Source organism: Tamandua tetradactyla, chromosome 23, assembly GCF_023851605.1.
Source record: "Tamandua tetradactyla isolate mTamTet1 chromosome 23, mTamTet1.pri, whole genome shotgun sequence".
NCBI classification, from domain to species: Eukaryota; Metazoa; Chordata; class Mammalia; order Pilosa; family Myrmecophagidae; genus Tamandua; species Tamandua tetradactyla.
In genome coordinates, this window is record NC_135349.1 from 55,536,704 (window position 1) to 55,556,955 (window position 20,252).

The following is a 20,252-nucleotide window of genomic DNA, read 5'->3' on the forward strand; positions in this document are numbered from 1 at the left end:
CTGAAGAAAACCGAAATGGAAGCCAGAGGACATCCTGAACCCTCTCAACCACAAAGAAGGTTCCAGTTCAGACAATTTTATGAGTACTGCCTGAAACTTCAAGAAACAAAAAGTGGTTATCTTAATTAAATTGTTCCAGAACATACTAACAATTATTAAGCTATCCAAACCAATCAACTTAATATGGGATAAAGACATTAGAGTAAAATTACAAACCAATCCTACTTAAAAACATAGAAGCAAAAGTACTTTAAAAATGAACAAACTCACAGTGTGTTAAAGGAATATACTGAGGCCAAAATAGTGTGTTTTGTTTTTTTCCTGGAATGCAAAGATGGTTCAACACTAGACAGTTTTACAGATTACAGGATTCTTCTCCTGGAGCCCCAGACTCCGCCCCAGGCACCACGAGGGGCAGGAAGAGAAATGAAAGCAGGAGTGCACAGGCCACCATAAACTCGTTTTCAGCCTTTATTGTAAAGAAGTCACAGTTGGGACACCGGACACTGAAAATGCACGATCATGGATTGTTCTTCCAGAACAGGGAGGGAGGGGTCAATACATACAAAAATTGTAAACATGTTCACTGAAGTCTCCACGCACAGGCGGTCTACACTACAATGTACAGGGCTGTCACGCGACTGCTATCCCGGGGAGGCATCTGTCCCCAGGAATGAAATGTGGCCACTGCATTTGGTATCAAGTTAATGTGAAAAGCCAGCTTGGAGCAATGCACAAGTAGTCAGCTATGTGTGGGGACCCCCGACCTTGAGCTGGGCAGGGGGTGCAGGGTGGGATGGGATAGGGCCTGGAAACCAAGGTAAAGGGGTCTGTGGGGGAATGGCCACCTCCTCGGGCACTGTGGGCAGACGGTACCCCCAGGCCCCTCTCCTTCAAAGCCAGGTGCTTGTGAGCCCTGCACCTCCCTTGGGCAGGGTCCCAGGCCAGAGCCATCCTGTACCTTCCTGGCTAGAAGCACCCACGCGGGGGTGGGGGCGTGAGGAGCAGGGGGGGGCAGGGCAGGTGGGGAGAAGGGGGGGAGTGCAGACAGAGGAGAAGCTTGTGGGGCTAGGAGAAGTGACACCTGAAGATGTGGCCATGATCACGACACCGACAGGCTGGGGCTGCTCTAGGTGGGCTGGGAGACTAAGCAGCCAGCTGGCCCTGCCCGACACCGCGAGCCACCCGGCAGGCGAGGGCAGGTGCCTCCCACAGGGGCTCCCAAGGGGGCCACGGCCAAGCTCCCTGGGGCCCTGCGCAGGGACAGCCCTCAGCTGTGCCCCTGCCCCCGGCAGCCCCTGCCCCCTGCTTAGAGGGCAGTGGACAGGTGAGCCCCAGGCCCACCTGTGAGGGAGCGGCCCCAGAACCCATGACCATCCTGTCAACGGTGGAGGACACCCACCTGAGCAGTGCCATCCCGTCTCAGGGCCTCAGACCCGGGCTGGGCCTGAAGGGCCTGGGGGGTTTCCGGGGGGCAGCCACCCCCACGCCCGGGCCACCCCTCCTGACGCAGGGCAGCCCACCCTGGTAGCCCTCTGTCGCGGCCGCTAGTAGGCGGGCACCTGGTAGCCTTTGGGGCTGGCGTCCAGGGTCTCGGTGAAGGGCGGGCTCTGGTAGGTCTCGGGGCCCTCCACGCCGCTGCCCACCGGGTAGCCGGGGTAGGCCTGGGCCGCGCCCGCGCCCAGCTGCTCGGTGGCGAAGAGCGCCATGTCGGTGCCCAGGCGGAACCGCTGCAGCGCCTTCACGGTGAGGGCCACCTGCGGGGGCATCGGGTCAGTCGCGGCCGCCCGCACCCCCGCCCGCACCCGGCCCCGCACTCACCCAGCTGAGGACGGAGAAGAAGCTGAAGGCGATGGCGGCCCGGGCCGCGTCCCCCGCCTGCGCAGTGCCGGGCCCGGGCGCCGTGCGCTGCCACTGGTTGGTGAGGAAGCAGAAGCCCACGAACCACAGGAAGGACCACAGCCCTGCGGACCCGGGCGCGGGTCACGGAGGCCACGCCCCGGCCTGACCCCGCCCACGAGGCTCCACCCACGCATCCCGGTTCTGCCCACGCGACACCGCCCCCTCGCGCCCTGGCCCCGCCCACACATCATGACCCCGCCCCGACCACGCCCGCATCCGGCCCCCACCCTCAGAGAAACCCGCTGAGCTCTGGCCCCGCCTACAGCGCCAGACCACGCCCACCCCCTTTCAATCACGTCCTGCCCCGCCTACCGGAGAACCCCAGGTCCAGCAGCACCGCGCGGCGGCGGTCGCGGACACTGCTGATCTGCTGGAAGCGCGCGTCGAGCAGCAGGAAGGCGGCGCAGGCGAGGAAGGCGCCGAGGCCCAGCGCGACGCCGAAGCGGCAGGCGCCCGCGTTCCCGTTGAAGACGCAGCGCAGCTCGGGCCCGCTGTCGGCGTTCACGTAGCCCTCGTTGACTATGGGCCCGAAGACGGCGATGGAGAACACCTGCGGCGCGGGCGCGCGGCGGTCAGGGATGCGAGGGCTGCCCCCGCCCCGGGCTCCACGCCGCGACCCCCGCCCCAGGCCCCACCTCCGGGAGGCAGGCGGGCCGTGGCACCCCTTCCCAGCCCTGCGCCACGCCACACCTAGTGACTGTGTGCCTGTGGGGGGCAGCTACCGGGCAGACGGCTACACTCCTGCAGTCGCTCCCTGAGTTGCCTTCGCCCAGACCGGGTCCCTGTCCCCTCTCTGAGCGAGAGGCTGGCGCTCCCGTGGGCGACGCGACTGGTGGAGGACAGGGACCGAGGCTAAGAGTCAAGCCCAGTCACCCCGCGTGGGGCCGGCGGTGTGGCCCCAGAGCCCAGCCGAGGGTGTGGGAGCAGGCACCTCGTCCGGAGCCGCGGGGCGGGACCCGCGGGAGGTCACAGCGTTGGCAGGTTAAGGAGGGTCAGCTGCCCAGAGCTGCGTCCAGCCCCTGCGCGGAGCGGCCCTCGGCACTGAGGAGGTGCGTGGCCCGTTTGTAGCGAGCCAAACGGGAGGAAGAGGCACACAGCTCAAGGAGTGTGAGCACAGAGACTTAATGTCCCCCTGGGGTCCCGCCCCGGAGGGGCGCGGGAGGGGTGCCATGACTGCGGTTACTGTTGAGATCACCGTAATAACATGTGACCTCGGGTTCAGTCAGCCCTCAGCATCCTGCGCCCACGGCGATAGGCAGGCAGGCTGGCAGCCCAGGTCACTGTAAAGCAGACCTTCTCGTTTAGCTCTGGGTAGCCCCGTGTTTCCAAGAAAAGAGCTCTAGTTCCAACTTCACCTCGCCTTGTTCCTGCTCCACCTCGGAGAGACCAAGCTCTCCGTTTAGTCCAGGGGGAAACTGAGGTGCAGGGCGTGGCCACGTCCCCACAGAGTGGTCCAGCAGCGCTTCGGCTTCTCAGTATGGTCAGAGTCACTCAGGGGTGACCTGCGGCCTCCTGCCCCCTAGGGACCGCCCTGCTTGACCACAGGGCTTGAGGTGGAATGGCACCCGCCTCACATCTTCCCTGCCTGTAAGGGTAAGAAGGGGCGAGCCACCTGGCTAGGGATGCCCAGTGAGCTAGACTGCCTACAAACGTGCCCTTCCCACGCCGCCTCCAGGAAGTCCTCCCAGTGCAGAGCCCCTGCTGGCTGCCCCACCCAGAAGAAGCCCCAGAGCCCCACCCCAACTCACAGCTGCACCTGGGGGCCCTGAGAGGGGCCAGCTCCCTCCGCAGGAACCTGGAAGGTGTAGGGGGTAGGTATGGGGCTCTGTCTGAAACCTCTCGGTTCCCGTAGACCCCCCACCCCGTGCTGGGGCTGAACCCCCAAGTCCCTTGGCGAGTCCCACCCCCATCCCGGCGCCGGCTTCCAGGTCGTGAGAACCCGCAAACGGAGCGAGGGCTGAGGAAGCTGGGGAAGGTCGACCTAAGGGAGCGTCGCGGGGAGGGGGCGGCCGGCGGTGACCTCTCAAGGACCCGGGCAGAGGCCGCCCGCCCCTCCCCCGCCCGCAGGTGGGCGCGCCCAGCCCGGTGACGTCACCCCAACCTGCGGCCGTGCCGGGGAGGGACCGGGGGAGGAGGAGGGTCGGGGCGGGGGTCGGGGGCGCGGCGGGGGCCACTCACCCAGGACACGACCCGCAGCAGGGTCTGGGGCCGCCGCGCGAAGCTCACGGGGTCCAAGGCGACCCCCGCGCGGCCCGCGCCGAACGACGCCCCCTCCATGGCCCGCGGGGCCGGGCCGCGCGCCCCTGCCGCCCTCTGTCCTCTCGTCCGTCCGGCCGGCCGGCCGGGTCCGAGACCGCCCGCGGCTGCCCGCGATGCTGCTACAGCTGCGGCCGCCGCCGCCTCCCGAGAGCGCGCGCTGTCCGCGGCGGGGGCGCGCGGGGCGGGGCCGAGCCTGCGCCTCCCCCCACCTAATCCACGCGCGGGGCCAGAGTCCTCCTCCCCTCTCCGCCCCGCCCTCAGGCCCCCCATCACCTGCTTGACCATGGCCTGCCCATCCTCGGGGCACCCCCGCACCCACTGCCTCTTGGAGGGGGCGTCCCGGGCCCCAGCGGGGCAGGGCAGGGGCTGAACCCCCCAGCAGATGGCCCTGACCCCGCTGATAGGGAAGCTGGGAGGGGAGCATGGCAGAGCCCACATCTGGGGGGAGGGCATTGGGGCACCCCTGATCCTTTCAGGTCTCCCTGACCCCTCCCCATTTGTGGGTCCCGCTGATTTCGCGGAGGTTTGGGGAGAAGCATCAAAGGTGGGGAGCTCAGTCGAGTAGGTGCCTCGTTGTCCCCTGTCCCTGCCGAATCCCTTCCACACTGCCCCGCGCGCCACAGGTGAGGGGTCCCTTCCAGCACACCTGTCAGGGTCCCGAGCCACTAGTGGGTTTCTGTCTTAGGTCATGAGAAGTGACTTCACCCACTCAACATTTCCAGGACCAAGCCTGTGATTCCTGGTGGAGGCCAGGCCTCTTACCCCTTTCCCATCCGTGTGAGCACACAGCACCCCCAGGCCGGGATTGGAACCCAGGGCCTCTGACAGCAGGGCCTGTCCTGTGCAGAAGGGAGCCGGCAAAAGGGGCTGGCTTTGGGTGTGAGGAGGCTGTAGAGCTGCAGTTGGGGTGGGGAGGAGAGTGGGGGGCCGAGGCCCAGGGAGGAGCCCATGGTGGGGGGAAGGGGAAACCAAAGATGCAGGGTGGGTGGGGGTGGAAGTGGGAAGGTCTGGCTCGGGAGTGGGGTGGCTTCAGCACTTGAGTGCACAGCGCCCTCCCCCTTTGGGACCTGAGGGGGGCTGTAGCTTGTAGGAGCGGGGTGTGTATGTGTGTGCAAGAGGCCTCTGGGAAGGACAGCACCCCACCCCCGGGGACCCACAGGCTCTGCTTGCTCACCTCCGCAGGGGCCTAGCTGGGTGTCATGAGGCCAGGGGTGCTGCCCAGCACATCCACCAATCTTCTAGGTTGTTACACTGACCAAATCCCATCTTTCCCATTCGCCATCTTTTACTTGATCATTTTGGCATCGGCACCCAAATAAGGTATACCTGCTTCTATCTTGAAAAATAAACCCTCTCCCCAGCTGTCCCATCACAGTTCCCTTTGAGCTGTGGGTCCTCGGCCTCTGAGACCCCTCCTCCTGTTCCCCCTGCTTGGGCTCTCCAATATCAGATCTATCCAGAACCCTAAGCCTGTCTCAGCCTGGAAGCCTTGGAAATAGAACCTGATGCAAAGTTTGTGTGCTTTTATTGGGGGGTAAAACCTTGGGGAAGTTGAAGTTAGGGGGAAAGGAAGTGAGGCAGGCTGGGAGGGAAAGCAATTACAAGCAGTGGGTTGGAGCTGTCTACAGCTCTGGAAGCCAACGGGAAGTCTCGTGTCCCCTCTGCTTGGGGCCACGGGGCGCTCTGATCTGTCAGTCAGGTGGAGGCCTGCAGCTCCCAGGCCAGGTGAGGTCACACCAAAGGTTGGCATCTCTACCAGAGACACACTGGGGAGGAGGTGGAGCTCTTAAGAACACAGGGGCAGGGAATGCAGTCATTGGCCTTTCTGGCTGGGAGTCAAGAGGGCTGAGCAGATCCAGGTGGCTGGGGGTTGCACCTCTGGGCCCCGTTCACCCCCAAACCTCCTTACAGAGACTTTATGGGCTCCTTTTTCAGGCCCCAAATTCTCATGACTCTGAAAATCTCAAATATATTTATCATCCAACCTTTGCTTGCCCCCAGAGGGAGCCTCCCTCTCTGCTGAAAGGTGGCTGTAGCTTCCTCACTGACCTTGGCCCAGCGCAGTGGCCACAGGGGACTTTCAAAGGTCAGATCCTGCCATTCCTTCACCCCAAGCCCACAGGGGCTGCGCCTCACACTGGGAATCAAAGCCATATCCTCCGCCATAGGCCTCCCCTCCCCTCTGACCTTACCACAGGCTGCTCCAGCCACTCGGGCCTCCTTGCTGTCCCCAGCCGAAAAGCAGTCAGGCCCCCCCAACTCCTCGCAAGTCCAGCAGAGAACACACAATTCAGGTTCACAGGCACCTCTCCAGCATTTTATTTTGGTTTCAAACTGAGGACGTGAGCCCCTGCTGGCAGTCCCAGTACTGCTCGGGGGACCTGTGTGATGGACAGGTGCCACCTGCGCTGTGAGGACACCAGATCCTCAGACAACCCCACCCCCATAGGGCTGAGCAGAGCAGGAGACTCAAGCCCAGGTCTCATTCCTGAGGTGCAAGCACAGTTGCTGTGGCCATAGGCGCTGCAGCTCTCACAGCTTCACAGTAACTGAGGTCTTGGGGAAGGGCCATCATCCGGCTACAGCCCCTTCCTTTCCTGTGGGGAGCTGGGTGCCGGGGGTGGAGGTGGCAGAAGGCCATGTCCTCAATGGCGAGTGGTGGCCTTGGCCCTTCCCGTCCCATTCACCTGCAGTGTAGCCCCAGAGGGCTGTGAGGCAACATGGCCTTGGCTGAGGAGGCCATTGGGGTGTCTGCTGTGGGCATCTCTACTTCTACTCCACACCTGAGGGGGGAAAGGCCCACGGGCAGCATCCTGGGGACGACCTGATTCACACAGGACATACTCAGGCTCCGACGCACTTTAATGAGCGCCCATCCCCATGCCCACCGGCTGCCCTCTAGTCGCAGGAGCCATCCTTCCAGCCATCACGCCAGCGCTCATCCACCTGCGAGCAGTCGAAGTCAGGCTTGCCCAGCTTGCGGTTCACCTCGTTGTGCAGGCGGCACAGCCACTGCGTGAAGCACGCCCGCGTGCTTGTGTCCGGCTGGTTCCTGTATATCCTGCGGGGGAGAGGGGCAAAGCACATGGAGCATGGTATGGGGAGGCCGGTGGCCCCACTGTCTCTGCCCCTAGCCAGCCCCCTTGACAGCTCCTAAGACAGGGGAGCTGCTGAGAACTACACCTGGAATGTCCTCTAAGGGACGGGGTAATCCCAGAACAGGGTTGACCCTGCAGTGTCCTGGTCCTTCAGGGACTCCCAAGGCTGGCCAAAAAACCACCCAGGGAGCAGGCAAACATTGTCAAGGAGCCCGGGCAAATATTAAAGAGTTGCAGGCACTCCCAGCAACTTTACAACCTTTAACAGGAAATCTCTGGCCCCAGGCAGTGTGGAAGAGGTGGGACCAGCATGCTGGCATAACTGCAAACCAGACTGGTTTCTTGGCACCCGAGGCCCTAGAGCCTCAGCGCAGGGAGAGCCTTGTTCTCCTGCCCAGACTTCCAACAGTAAGGGCTGCCCTGCCCCATATGTCGGCCCTGGGAAGGGCAGAAACACCTGTGTCCACCTGATAATGGCTCTTGGTTTCCTCAACGAGGAAAAGATGCGTCTTGGGAGCAAAAACAGTGGGTCTCTAAAGTCTTGAAAGCAGCCATCCTGCTCCAGATGTTGAGGCAAGTGGACCCCTCCTTACTCTGACCAGTCTCCTTCAGTGCTAAGCAGGGCCAGCCCTTGGGAAGGCTCTGTAGCCACAGCAAGCAGGGCCCAGCCACAGACCCAGGCAGCTTGGTCTTTGAGGGGGGCCCAGATGACCCATTCCCTGCTCTGCTCATGGTCCCAGCTCAGTGGCACCTTTGTCACTCTCCAGACATTTCTAGGCACCTCTTCTGTGACATCAGCTAGGGGCCTCAGACCCAAGCTCCCCCTTACAATACTGTGTCACCCACACGTAGTGCGGCCATAACTCACCTCTTCCTTATGTCTTCAGCACACTCATCACATGGATAAAACTTGGTAAATAAATGTATGAACTGGGCCATGTCTTGCTGCTGTTCTGGGGTGGGAAGGTCCGGGTAGTAGGCAGCCAGGGTGTGGAGGACAGCCCAGCTGTGGCGGCCCAGTTCCTCGCGGTCCTGGGGACAATCCTCTCTAAACTTGGTCCCCCGCTGCTGAAGGAAGCCAACCAAGGGTCAGTTCAATCTCCCCCCAACCAGAACCCCACATAGCTACCCCTTTTCCGGCCCCAGCTGGAGGCCCCATTCTCAGGGTAGGAGCCCTGCAGCCCATCTGGCCCACGTACAGCTGAAAGAGGCAGGGCCTATGTTGGGTGGCAAGGCTTAGGAGTAGCCAACTCTAGGCGACAGAAGACTGTCAAGCAAGAGACTTGTGGGGCCGCTCATCCTGGGCCTTTGGGAAGCCTGCCCCGGGCACCTGAGAAGGTGCGCGGGGCTGAGGAGGGCGGCTGGGGCCTGAAGCAGGCGAGCCCGGAGCAGAGGCCGAGGAGAGCGTGCGGGCGGCGGGGATGGGAGGTTGCGCAGGCCTCGCGGTCCTCGCAAGGCAAGTGGCGTCCCGGGGCATCTGCACCTTCTGCTGTGTCCGCATCCACGTCTTGAAGTCCACGCAGGCCCGGCAGGCCCGCCTCCGGGCGAGGTCCTCAGCGACCTGAGACTCGGAGGCTGGCGCCGCAACTGGCGGTGGGGCCGAGGAGGCGCCCTCTCTCCGTCCCGCACCCCGGCCTCGCGCATCGGTCGCTAGATCGTCCAGCACCTCAGAGCGAGCACCGCCGGGTAAGAAAGAAAATAGGCTTCCGCGGCCGAAGCGCCCGCGCTCGTCGGGCGCCGCCATCTTGCCCGCGCAGTGGTTGCCGGGCCAGGTCGGCCTCCAAATAGGCCTCCACTTCGGTCTCCAGGCAAGCGCGCGCGCCGCCGCCAGGGCGCGGCCACAGGAGCCGGGAGCGCGCGGCGCGGGCGCGGGCGCGGGCGGGGACGCGGGCGGGGTCGCGGGCGCAGCCGGGGGCTGGGGTGCAGGCGGGGGCGGGGGCGCAGGCGCAGGCGCGGAGGCTGGGTCCTCGTTGGGGGCGGGGTCGGGGGCGGGGTCCTGAGTGGAGGCGGAGCTGCGCCCCGGGTTGGAGGCGGAGCTGCGCCCTGGGGTGGAGGCGGAGCTGGGGCCCGGGGTGGAGGCGGAGCTAGGAGCCGGGGCCGGTCTCGGAGGCGGGGCGGTGGGACGGGCCCTCGCGCTGGCGGAGGCGGAGGCTGCGGCGACCGCCCGAGCTGCGGTGGTGCCGGCGGTTCGGCCCCTGCTCGCGCCCCGGGGCTTCGATTTCCGGGCCGAGCCCGCCTTGCGTCGCCCATGGCGCGGCTCCCGCTTTCTCCAGTAGAAGAGCAGCGTGTTGTGGAAGCCGCGGCGCTGCCGCGTCGTAGACTCTGGCTGAGGCCCAGAAGAAGTCCGCGTGGCGGCCCGCGACGCCCCCATCGCTCCGCTCCTACTGTCCGGTGTGCCCGCAGCCAGGTTCTGCGCTCTCACCCGGCGGGCGCGCCCTGTGGCCGGCAGCCCGGCGCCATGGCAACGGACGCCTGGCAGCGCAGGGCGGTGCCGTGACCGCACAACCGGAGGTGCGCTCGCAGAGCCCCTGGGTCCGCGGCTCCGCCTAGAGACCAGCGCCATGGCAACGGGCGCCTGGCAACGCGGGGCGGCGCCCGCGCGAGAGGCGCGGCGTGTGTTGGGTGGGATCCTGCGGCCCCGAGAAGGGTTAAAGGCCTCCAGGAGCCCTCGGAGGTACCTCAGCTGCCACCCGCTCCTCCACTCAGTCCACAACTATCTGTGTAGGCTCGGGGCTCAGCGGGAACAAGGCCCCGTCTCTGACTTCTCCTCCTAGTCCAGAGAACAAGACAGAAAATACACGAGGGGTCACAAATGTGTTCATTTACAGACAGCGGTGAGGGCCATGAGGGGGCTGGGGTAAATCCGGGAGGCCTCCCTATGGGAGGTGACCCTTAGGTAGAGGCGCAGAGTCACACAGGGCCGAAAGGGGAGGGTGAAGGGAGGGGAGGTCCAGGACCCGGCAGGGTCGACCACGTGGGAGCAAGGTGGCCACGTGGAACTGGGCATGGATCCTGAGGGCATTCGGAAAGTACCGGACGGATTTGAGCAGATCCACCCTGACAGGATCTGATTTTTGTTTTCGGAGGCCAAATGAAAAACTGTATGGGGCAAGGTTGGCAGTGAGATACTCGGGAGTAGAGGCTGTTGCTGTGCGGGAGGAAATAAAGTGGACAGGGTACATGGCTGCTGGGGTGTGGGGCAGGGGGCTGTACTTGGGGTGGGGCAGGCCTCAGCATCCCTCTAGGTGACCAGCTCCCCACCCCCTGGCTTCTCTCCTCTCTCTTCCGGGGGAGCTGGGGGCGGAGTGGATCTATCCTGGGCCTCATCATGGCCTTCCCAATGACAGTTGGACTGAGGGTTGACTGCAGGTCAGGCCTGTTTGCCACCTGGACCAAGACAGGGCAGGTGTGAGGGCTTCAGAGAGCTGCTGCTCCGAGAGACACACAAAGGCCCTTTGAGGAGGCCAGGGCAGTTCTGGAAGTAGGCCCCAGAGGCTGGCCCCTCCCAGAAGTGCCTGGGGTGGGGGAGTCCCGACACCCAGCACCAGGAAGAACCACCAAGTTCCAGAAATTTTCCCTGTAAGGAAAGGGCCCCTGAGAGCTGGGGCACGCAGACGGGCCTCAGCCAAGAGATTCCATGGCCTCCCCCCATGGTGGCAGCTGGTAGGGAATGGATCCCTCCTGCCCCCTGAGGCCTGCAGTAAATTGTGGTACATCACAAATGCAGGGGCAGCGTCCACAGCAGCCCAGGCTGGCACCACCCTCATCCCCCAAGTGTCAGTGATGGCAGAGATGTGCTCTCTTCCTTCTGCCACAAGTCTCAGCTCAAGGGAACTTCTGGGGTGAGCCTGTAGGGTCCACTCCTCCCTCACTTCAGGAGCACAGCAAAAACTTACATTAATAATCCATTTAATACATTCTCGTAGGAGTCAGTGTGAGGATTGAAAGCCCATCAGGCACTTTAGGCCCTAGTGCACCCGCAAGTGAATTCAAGGAGAGCGGAGGGGCCCGGGACTGGAGGCTCCCCAGGGAGTGCAGGGCGGGAGGGGCAGGGCAGAGCTGGCCCTGGCTCTTTGAGGGGCCACCAGCCCTTCTTCTCCCCCTCCAGGGCCTCAGGCCCCGCCCTTCCTGGGGACAGTGTCACACACCTTCAGGGCAGGGCAGCTTCTCCTCTCCCGCCTCCAGCTCTGCTGTGCCCCAGCTCTCGGGGTGGGGTGGGGCAGCAAGAACTGTGCAAAGGACCCAGGGGCTCCTGGCTAGGGAGGGGCCTGCTCGCCAGCTTGGGGATCGGTGGGGAATTCCGGGTCAGTGTTCAGGTGACCCCACTGGTAGGGAGGTGGCAGGACGCTGGCCGCCGAGGAAGCCGCAGCACTGGCCGGCCCTCGCCATCCAGTGTCCGTGTGCGCCGCGGCCCTGGTGCAAACCGGGCGCCTCCAGGTACCCGATGGGGTCCCCACCAGCCCTAACCAGGAGGGCAGACGTCCCCAGCCCAGCCCCGGGAAGCGCCCCAACTTTTCCCTTCGCAGACATTTGCCTTCTCCGTGCGCTGGTCGGATGGCAGCGACAGTTTCGTGCGCAGAAGCCTGGACGAGTTTAGAAGATTCCACGTGAGTGACCTGGGGTGACCCCGACAGGGCGGGCCGGCTGCCCAAGCGGCCTCCCTTTGCGCCCCCGTGGTCTCCCAGACCGAGCCCCCCCACCTCGCTTCTCGACCCTCCAGAAGACCCTTAAGGAGACCTTCCCGGTGGAGGCGGGCCTGCTACGGAGATCTGACCGCGTTCTGCCCAAGCTTCGCGGTCAGGCCGGGTAACTGGAGGGGGCGGGCAGCAGCGGGGGGAGTTGGGGGTGGGGCCCACGGTCTGTCCTGCCGTCCTGCAGATGCGCCACTGGTGGTGCGCGGGGGGCGCACGGGCCGCGGCCTGGAGCGCCTGTGTCTCCTGGAGGCCTATTCCCGGAGCCTGCTGGCCTCGCAGGAGCGTGTGGCCCGGAGCCCGGCGCTCCTTGGCTTCTTCTCGCCGCAACCCCTGGACCTGGAGCCCATGCTGCTCCCGGGCAGGTATATGAGCCGCCCCCACCCCCAGCAGCCTTCGGAGGACCAGTCAGCACCGAGCAAAAATCAGGAGGTGGGGCGGACTTGGGGGGTGCGGGCTGGTCCCCACCGCTCACCCGCGCTGGCTGCCTTCCCAGCCTGGTGATCCTGCCTGCCCCCAAGGAGCCCCCAGCCCGCCCCACGGGCAACCTCGCCATTCGGAGCGTGGAGGCCCAGAGGCTGTGCTGTCTGCAGCCCTTCCACGCCCAGGACACAGGGGGCCGGCCCTTCCACACGCGGGCCCAGGAGGCCGTGGACGTGCTGCTGCGACACCCCTCAGGTGCAGGGCAGGGGTCCAGGGGAGTCGCCTTTTGCCCTCAGGCCCCCAGCGGTCTGGGAATCTGGGCACACCCTGTTCTGCGCACAGGCTGGTGGCTGGTGGAGAACGACGACAAGTAGACGGCCTGGTTTCCAGCTCCCTATCTGGAGGAGGTGCTCCCAGGCCAGGGACAAGAGGCACCCCTGCCCCCGGGAGCCAGTGGTATGAGACCGCCATTCCCCCGTGGGCAGTGTGCAGAAAGGGTGGGCAGGAGGGCACACCAGGAGGGGAGGGGGGAAGAAAATGAGCTGGGTGCATCAGGGCCCTGGAGTGTCCTCTTGGCACCAGTAGTGAGGGAGAACCCCAGGGCTTCAGCGCAGTCCTGGCGCCAGCCCCACGGTGACCCCCAAGGCCCCACCCACAGGGCTGCATTTCTGCGTCTCCCGCGCCTATGAAGGTGGCCGTGTGGACGAGTTGTCAGTGCCCGCCGGGGTGCGCGTGCATGTGCTGGAAACGTCAGACCGTGGCTGGTGGCTGTGCAGGTGTGCAGGGGTGGGGCTTGGGGCTGGGCCACACCGAGCCAGGCACGGGACTGAAATCTGACCAGGCTCCGCCCTTCCCCCCACCCCCCGCAGGTCCAGCGGCCGAGTGGGTCTTCTCCCCGCGGTGCTGCTACGGCCCGATGGCCTGGGTATGCTCGTGGACTGGCCGGGGCTCCACAGCGGGGAGGGCAGGGTGGATGAGGCCCACGGCTCCCCAGAGGTGCCCCTGACCACGAGCCCTCCCCCGGCTGTACCGGCCCGGCCCACACATAGTGCCATCCAGAGCCGCTGCTGCACCATCACGCAGAGGGCGTTGGGGCAGGACCCAGGGCACCAGGGATCCCCCTGAGGGTGGGTGGAGGCCCCCCCAGGCACCTCCTGCTGTAAGGTCTCTAGCTTTGTGGGGCCTAGAAAAAGCTGGAGGATCCAGACCCCAAGGGATGAGGATGCGGCTGTCCAAGCCCAGGGCTGGGAGCTCTCTGCTAGGAGTGCCAAGAGGCTGCAATGTAGTGTTTCCCCTGTTCCACAAATAAAGGTCGTTCAAATGATCCAAACCTGGTCTTGCTGTACCCTAGCCAGGGCTGGATCTCAGCTGGGCGTGGGGGTGGGGATCGGGCTGGCACATGGGAGACCCTCAGGCCCCAAGGCCCCCTCTGGTTGGCCAAGGCTGTGGCCCGGACCTGGGGAAAGCCAAGCCCAGATACATGGAGCCCAGATAGAAAAATGTACCAGTTTACTGGTGTTTCAGAGGGCTGGGGGTGCTGTGGGGAGGGTGGGCAGCTTCATGTTGTGCCACAGGAAGTCCAGGAAGGAGGCTGCCTGCAGCGTCCGGCTGAGCCGCTGGAAGTGCCGCTCTGCGAGAAAAGGGACAACAGAGGTGGGTCAGGGATCCACAGAGCCCAGCAGCCTGCCCCCGCCCTGGGCCCGCCTCACGCACCGGTGTAGGGCAGCAGGGCCTCCAGTGCGGTCCGCACGCCCTCGTAGGCCAGCAGCTCCTCAGGGGCCTCGTACCGCAGGAGCACGCCCAGGACAGCCTGGGCTTCATGGCAGTGACGCGAGTTGGTGTTCCACGTGACGCAGAAACGCAGCAGGGCCTCTGCAGGACAGAGGCAGGGTCAGCCACCTGCCAGGCCACCTGCCCGACTGCACCACCCACCGGGCTGCTGCCCCCGTTGAGCCATGGACCTTTCTGGTCTCGCCGCAGCCGGAGCACCGTGGTCTCCAGCTTCTCGCAGGCCTCAGGGTCCCTCCGGATGGCTGTGGGAGGAGGGGAGACTGAGCCCCTCAGAGAACCCCCAGAACATCCCCGTCCCCTTAAGCAATACTGACCCTGGATGACGGTCAGCACGGTGTGGGGCCGGTCCAGGGAGATGGCCAGGCCCAGTGCTCGCAGGTAACGCCGCTCATGAAGCAGGTTGTCCAGTTCTTGCTGCCTGGCGGGGGTGGGGAGAGAAGAGAGCCAGTGGGACCCTGCTGGCTGCCACAGAGCAGCGTGGGAGCCTCAGCGCCCATATGCCAGGGGACGGGGGAAGCTGGCACACCCTGGTAGGGGGAGGTGGTGAGGCAGGGAGCTGGGTGGGGACCTGCACACTTACTGCACCACCTGCTGCTCCTGCCGGGCCTGCTCCGCTGCTTGCTCTGCCTCGGTCACATCCTGGCATCAGACGAGGGTCAGAATGGCCCCCCACGTTCCCTGCCCCTTGAGCCCCCTGCCCTGGCCCCACACCTTCCAGAGGATGACACACGAGTCACTGGCCCCAGTGAGGGCACGGTCGTCCAGCCGGCTGCAGTGCAGCCCCCACACCTTGTCCTCGTGGGCATCTAAGGTCCGCACACACTCGTTGTTCTTGATGGTCCAGAGCTTCAGGAGCCCATCGGAGCCACTGGAGGTGGGGGCAGGTGGGAGGGGCTCAGTGTCCGGGACCTGCCCCTCCTGGCCCAGGTCCCTGTCCTGCCCGTCCTCCACTGACTGACCTGGACAGCAGCTGCGTCCCCCGGCTCACAAAGACCACTTTCAGCACGGAAGCGTCATGCCCCTCAAATGTCTGTGGAGGGGGGAGGGCCTAAGTTGCCAGCAGGGTGGGTGGTGGGGGGAGATGTAGGGCACTCACCTTGAGACAGCTGAAGTCCTGCAGCGCCCAGAGCTTGATGGTGCCATCGGCTGAAGCCGTGGCCAGCACCTGGTCCATGGGCGAGAACTGGACACACCAGAGACCACGCCGGTGGCCCGAGAAGACACCCAGCAGCTGGCACTCTGGCAGGGCCCAGAGCTTGGCCGTGCGGTCCTGCGAGCCCGTGGCCAGCAGCTTGTCGTTGGGGGCGATAGCCACACTGTTAATGTCCTGGTGGGGCAACAGGCCAGCAGCTCAGAGCCCTGTCCCAGGTGAGGGACCCACCCTGTCCCATGGGTGCCCTGTGGTCACCTTGTCATGGCAGCGCTGGGTGACCTGTGCCTGAAGGAGGGCAGGGCCAGCATCTGGGCTGGTGGCCTTGGAGGGCAGGGCTTCAGGGAGAGGCCAGAGCTTCACCGTACAGTCCTGACTGCCCGTCACCATGAAGGACTCCTTCAGTCTGCAGCCCAGTGGGAGAGGGAGACATGTGCGGGCCTAGCCACCTCACCCAGCCCTGTCCTGGCACCCACTGTGCCATTCCACACCTCTCACAAACACCCTCAGGACCACAACCCTCTGCCCACACACCAGCACCCTGTACTGCCCTGCTCGGTGCCAACTCGGCCCCTCTCCGCTGGGCTCCATTAGCGTGATTCTTTCTGCCCTGATACCCTGTTTTACCTACGCAGGCCACTGCCATTGCCAGGACACTCTCCTGATGGGTCCTAGGCCCCCAGCTTCAGAGAATGGGGCAAAGCCGCCTCCTCCCTTTCAACCCTGCCCCCGGAATAGTTTCTCCCTGGCACGGCTTGGCTCCCCTCCCAACACCCTGACCCACTACCTAGAGCAGCAGATGGCACCCACGCTGTGCGTGTGCCCGGAGCCCTGAGCCACACAGACCACCTCACCGGCCTTGTTCATCCTCCAGATGCGGACACTCTGGTCCTGGGGATGGAGAGTAGAGAAGAGAGAACGGCTCTGGCCATGCTGCCTTGGCTTCCCCACCTGGGAAGCATGCACGTACACCGCCCAGTGCCTCACCTTGGCACAGCTAGCAAAGAGCCACCCCTTCCGGAACACATCCAGGGCCAAGACGATATCTGGGAAGAAGCAGTGGGGTACTGGTCAGGGGTCACAGGCTAGCTGTGGCAGGGGGAAGGTAAGAGCTGGGGGCTGCCCACCTGTGTGGCCATGGAGGATCTGGCAGGCCAACGTCCGCAGCTCAAACACTTTCAGGCAGGGGCTGTTGGAGGCCACAACCACATGGGAGTCCTCAGGCCCTAGGAACCGTATGTCCAACACCTCCTCGCTGTAGCCAGCAAACTGCGAGGCAACAGGGGCAGACCAAGGCCTGGCTGAGCACAGAGCCAGGTGCACCTGGCTCCAGCTGGGCAGGGGCAGGGCCTCACCTGCTTCCACAGCTTCAGAGAACGGGCCTCATAGAGTAGCAGGTCATGGTCGGCGGTGACGCTGAGGAGCAGGCCAGCGGCACGAGCCAGGGCGCAGTGTGTCAGTTCCCGTCCGGGGCCTGGTGGCCGTGGCTGCACATACACACACTGCCCAGATGCCGCCTCCCACAAGCGCAGTGAGCCTGGGCGGAACACGGGCCAGTAGGTCTGCAGGTCCACACCATCCCCTGTTGTCCACCCTGCCGGCCCAGCCCACCCACCTTGGTCGCCGGCGGTCAGGAAGTGCAGGCCAGTGGACTTGACTCCCAGCTCTGGCATCAGCTCCTCTGGCAGCAGCACAGCCGCCTCCACGCTCTGGGGGTCAGCAGGTCAGAGGTTGCAGCCTACAGTTATGCCCCCCTTCCCATCTAACCCACTGACCCTGGCCCCCAGGGGCCCCACCTCAAACACTGGCACAGTCTTTGTGGCCTGGTGGCTCTGCAGGTCCCAGACGATGCAGATCTTGTCACGGCCAGAGCTGGGGGAGAAACAGGCTCTTCAGCTGTTGAGTCTCAGCTGTGGCTCCCCCTTCCCAGCCTACGTAGTCTGCCCACTGACCTGAGCATGCTGTGGCCATCAGCACTAAAGGTCAATGAGGTGACAGCACTGTAGTGGGCAGTCAATACGGCCAGGCAAGAGCGGTCCTGCAGTGACCATACGCGGATGGCTGCGTCAACAGCAGAGGAGAAGAGCAGGAGGTGTGCTGGGTCCGGGTGGAAGGCCACCAGACTGCAGGTGAGGGGCAGGGCAGGTGAGCTCTGTGCTGCCTCCAGCACCGTGCCTCCTCAGCCCCAACCCACCCTCTGGCTGCCCCTCTTACTGCACAACACCGGGCGAGCCCCGCAGCTGGTGTGTCCCGTAGTGGCGCACAACATCCCAGACACGTACAACCCCATCACAGCCACCTGCCAGGAACGTGTTTTTGAGGTGGGACTGGGCTTCCCCATACTTCTGCCCATGGGCCCTCCAGCTTGGCGGTGGCCTTACCTGTGGCTAGCAGTGTGGAGGTGGGGTCGAAGGCCATGGAGGCCACAGGGGCCGTGTGTATTGCCTTCCACAGGCGGTTGACGCTGCCCTCACGCCAGGCCCACTGGGTCAGCAGCAGTGCCCGACTGGCGGTCACAAGCACCTGGGGGAGGGCGCAGTTCAGCTAGGATGGGGGGACAGGCACAGCGCCCTCCTTATTGACTCTAGGTGTGGGTGGGTGGTCCTGAAAGCCCACCTCCCATTGCTGCCCCGCATACCTCATCATCAGGGCTGAGGTCAAAAGCTGTGATGTCCTCCTGGTCCTCCTGGGGACAAGAGTGGGCGACCAGGGCAGCATGAGAACTTGTGTCCTCCCCTGCCCCTCACACCCTCCCAGCTCTGCCCTTACCTGCTCTAGACTTCGCAGCACAGCCCCGGAGGCCACGTCCAGGACATTGACTTTGGTTCCACAGACACAGAAGAGGTGCTTCCCACTCTGGTCCAACTGGAGACACACAGAGGGGGCTCAGCCAGGGCAGCAGTCCTCTCCCCACCCAGCCCTGCCTGCCCCACTCCCCAGCCCTTCCCAAGCTGATACCTGCACCTTCCCGCCCTTGTAGAAAGGCTCAATCTTGCGCTCGATGGCATAGCTGAAGATACAAAGGGGGAGTGAGTGAATCACCTACACCCAAAGCTGCAGTGCCCAGCTCTGTGCTGAGTGCTCCCTGAGATGAACCCAAAAGGCCCCTGCTCTGGAGGAGCTCTGATTTAGGACCCAGGGAGAGACCGAGGCAGAGGTGGGGGTCTTTGGGTCAGGAAGAGGGGACCAGAGAAGGAAGAGGCTCTCAGACTGAGCTCTTCTTGTCACCACCTTCTTCAACTTTTCCAGTAACCTTGCAAGGTGGGTGCTATGTCCCCCATTTTACAAAGGTTGGTTCTCCATGCAAGGTCCCACTGCTGTAAGAAGTGAGCCCCAGAGCAGGGATTGCCCAGGTCCTGGAGGCTCCCTGCTGGTTGGGTGAGGCCATGCCTGGTAACTGGGCCTAGAGCATACTCTACAATCTCTCCGTCTCAGAGATCAGGCATACCGTCAACTCTGGTTCCCTCCTCCATCCCCAGCCTGGCCTAGAGTCCAGACTCCAAGCAGCTTTCATCTCTGTGACCTCACTCATAACACCCACTGCTTTCCCTCTGCTGCCTTCACCCTAGTCCAGGTCATTGCAGTCTCCCCTCAACAGCAGCTCTAGCTTCTTCACCAGGGCCCTGACTTTCTCTCAATCCAGAAAACAGAGCTCTGACTGCATCGCTGCCCTGCTTAAAACCCTCCCCTCTCCTCACAATCCTCCAAGGCCTTGCCCAGAGAGGCCCCTGCCAACCTTTCCTGCATCCCCTTTCCCTCTCATGGCCCACACTACAGTCTCGTGCTTTGGTGCAGCTCTTGTGACAAGCTATTTTCTATCTTCCATCTGCGCGGCCTCTTTCTGCTAGTTTAGGAAGCCTGGGCCCTTCTCCCCTGGCTTCAATGGCCAGCTAAGTGGACTAACGGGTGTCTGATTGCCAGGATGAAACCCAATAGTTAATGAACCACCTACGGATGTGTGCTCAGCACCTGGATTTCCCCTGCTAGTGTTTCCCACAATAGAAATCCTGCTGTCATGGATGGGAATGGTTTCCGCAACGCGTTTGCCCCATCACCCAGTGCACTTCACGGAGTGGGGGCTGGATCCATCCCATCCCTGGCACTAGCCCCTTAGCAGGCTTTCACCAAGGGCTTGGGTTCAAATAAGCATAGGATCCAGGGCTTCCTTTGCCGCTGCGGACACTGGCTCTCACCAGCCCGTTCCTGACCTCTTTTTCCGCTCCCTGGAGAAACCGCAGGACGGTTGAAAGCTCTCCAAGTCTGCTCTAGTGCCCGCAGCCCTCCTGCCACCTAGAGTGTGATGAGTTCCGCTTCTGTCCAGGGCGACCTCGAATTTTACCCCTCCCCTCTCCGCTGGGATTTCTCGTCCTCGCCCCGGACCCTCAATCCGGCTCCTCATTTAACGACCCGGTGCTTGGTGCTCCCGGCCGGGCTCCAGTCCCACCCTGCCAGACGGCTGTCGGCTCCGGTTCTCCCCATCTCATATTCCCGCGGCTTCCCAGGACCCCGCCGGCCAGCGCGTCCTCAGCCCTCGCCCCCCTCCGCGGGACCGAACCGGCTGGCGCAGCTCGGAGCACACCCCGGGCGACACCCGCGGCCCCAGGCCCTGGCTCACTTGGTCTTGAAGCGGCTCACTACGGCCGCGGCCTCAGCCATGTCGCCGTCGTCCCCGCCGTCCGGGCCACGATCCCGCGGAACCGCCGCCGCCGCCGCCGCCGCCGCCGCGTGAGGTAGACAGACTGTACCACCCGCGCTGCCGGCGCGCTGCTATGGCGTCACCGCGCACTACTATGTCGTCATCAACGCTGTGCGAACGACGCCATCTTTGATGTGGGCGGCCGCTGCTCGTTTGGGAAACGGAAGCTGACTGAAAAGCATTTCCGGCTTGCCGGGTCGGGGTGTACCGCTGCGTGGAGGCTGGGGAGACTTTTCATTAGA

General features: G+C 64.0%; 4 protein-coding genes across 5 annotated transcripts; 1 reads left to right on the forward strand and 3 right to left on the reverse strand.

Annotated features, from left to right (window-relative positions):
* Positions 1-1,293: 1,293 nt before the first annotated feature.
* Positions 1,294-4,179, reverse strand: SYNGR3 (synaptogyrin 3). Its single transcript, XM_077142209.1, has 4 exons — positions 4,081-4,179; positions 2,215-2,452; positions 1,822-1,964; positions 1,294-1,757 (listed from the first exon to the last, which is right to left on the reverse strand). Exons 1-4 carry the CDS (start codon positions 4,177-4,179, stop codon positions 1,548-1,550), a joined length of 690 nt encoding a protein of 229 aa, XP_076998324.1. The 3' UTR covers positions 1,294-1,547.
* Positions 4,180-7,005: 2,826 nt separating this feature from the next.
* On the reverse strand, positions 7,006-9,079 carry GFER (growth factor, augmenter of liver regeneration). Of its 2 annotated transcripts, none has more exons than XM_077142210.1 (3): positions 8,743-9,079; positions 8,128-8,327; positions 7,006-7,222 (listed from the first exon to the last, which is right to left on the reverse strand). In XM_077142210.1, exons 1-3 carry the CDS (start codon positions 9,001-9,003, stop codon positions 7,060-7,062), a joined length of 624 nt encoding a protein of 207 aa, XP_076998325.1. In that variant the 5' UTR covers positions 9,004-9,079; the 3' UTR covers positions 7,006-7,059. The 2 variants fall into 2 exon arrangements, with proteins under 2 accessions (XP_076998325.1, XP_076998326.1); XM_077142211.1 differs by having other exon boundaries at positions 8,128-8,324; positions 8,743-9,078.
* Positions 9,080-9,717: 638 nt separating this feature from the next.
* Positions 9,718-13,697, forward strand: NOXO1 (NADPH oxidase organizer 1). The gene is given in 10 exon segments (XM_077140323.1): positions 9,718-9,752; positions 9,810-9,933; positions 10,034-10,093; positions 11,786-11,866; positions 11,980-12,055; positions 12,138-12,315; positions 12,447-12,628; positions 12,716-12,829; positions 13,032-13,149; positions 13,243-13,697. Coding segments are annotated over 10 exon segments (1,224 nt in total). The 3' UTR covers positions 13,499-13,697.
* TBL3 (transducin beta like 3) lies at positions 13,620-20,054 on the reverse strand. Its single transcript, XM_077142178.1, has 22 exons — positions 19,930-20,054; positions 18,273-18,324; positions 18,084-18,179; positions 17,953-18,000; positions 17,696-17,837; positions 17,529-17,613; positions 17,267-17,437; positions 17,111-17,186; positions 16,930-17,023; positions 16,670-16,851; positions 16,442-16,583; positions 16,302-16,360; positions 16,102-16,205; positions 15,573-15,720; positions 15,261-15,491; positions 15,124-15,194; positions 14,876-15,032; positions 14,745-14,803; positions 14,479-14,582; positions 14,335-14,406; positions 14,087-14,245; positions 13,620-14,003 (listed from the first exon to the last, which is right to left on the reverse strand). The coding sequence occupies exons 1-22, from the start codon at positions 19,968-19,970 to the stop codon at positions 13,894-13,896; spliced, it is 2,403 nt and encodes an 800-aa protein (XP_076998293.1). The 5' UTR covers positions 19,971-20,054; the 3' UTR covers positions 13,620-13,893.
* Between the last annotated feature and the right edge of the window lie 198 nt (positions 20,055-20,252).

Excerpts from the sequence above, each read along its gene's own strand:
- SYNGR3 (XM_077142209.1), bottom strand. The coding sequence starts at position 4,179 with ATGGAGGGGGCGTCGTTCGGCGCGGGCCGCGCGGGGGTCGCCTTGGAC. Across the intron at positions 2,453-4,080 it reads TGCTGCGGGTCGTGTCCTGG|GTGTTCTCCATCGCCGTCTT; the intron begins GTGAGTGGCCCC and ends CCCGCGCCGCAG. Across the intron at positions 1,758-1,821 it reads TCTTCTCCGTCCTCAGCTGG|GTGGCCCTCACCGTGAAGGC; the intron begins GTGAGTGCGGGG and ends ATGCCCCCGCAG.
- GFER (XM_077142210.1), bottom strand. The coding sequence starts at position 9,003 with ATGGCGGCGCCCGACGAGCGCGGGCGCTTCGGCCGCGGAAGCCTATTT. Across the intron at positions 8,328-8,742 it reads GGATGCGGACACAGCAGAAG|CAGCGGGGGACCAAGTTTAG; the intron begins GTGCAGATGCCC and ends GGCTTCCTTCAG. Across the intron at positions 7,223-8,127 it reads GCTGAAGACATAAGGAAGAG|GATATACAGGAACCAGCCGG; the intron begins GTGAGTTATGGC and ends TCTCCCCCGCAG.
- TBL3 (XM_077142178.1), bottom strand. The coding sequence starts at position 19,970 with ATGGCTGAGGCCGCGGCCGTAGTGAGCCGCTTCAAGACCAA. Across the intron at positions 16,206-16,301 it reads TCTTTGCTAGCTGTGCCAAG|GACCAGAGTGTCCGCATCTG; the intron begins GTGAGGCACTGG and ends CTCCATCCCCAG. Across the intron at positions 15,195-15,260 it reads AGGACTTCAGCTGTCTCAAG|ACATTTGAGGGGCATGACGC; the intron begins GTGAGTGCCCTA and ends CCCCCTCCACAG.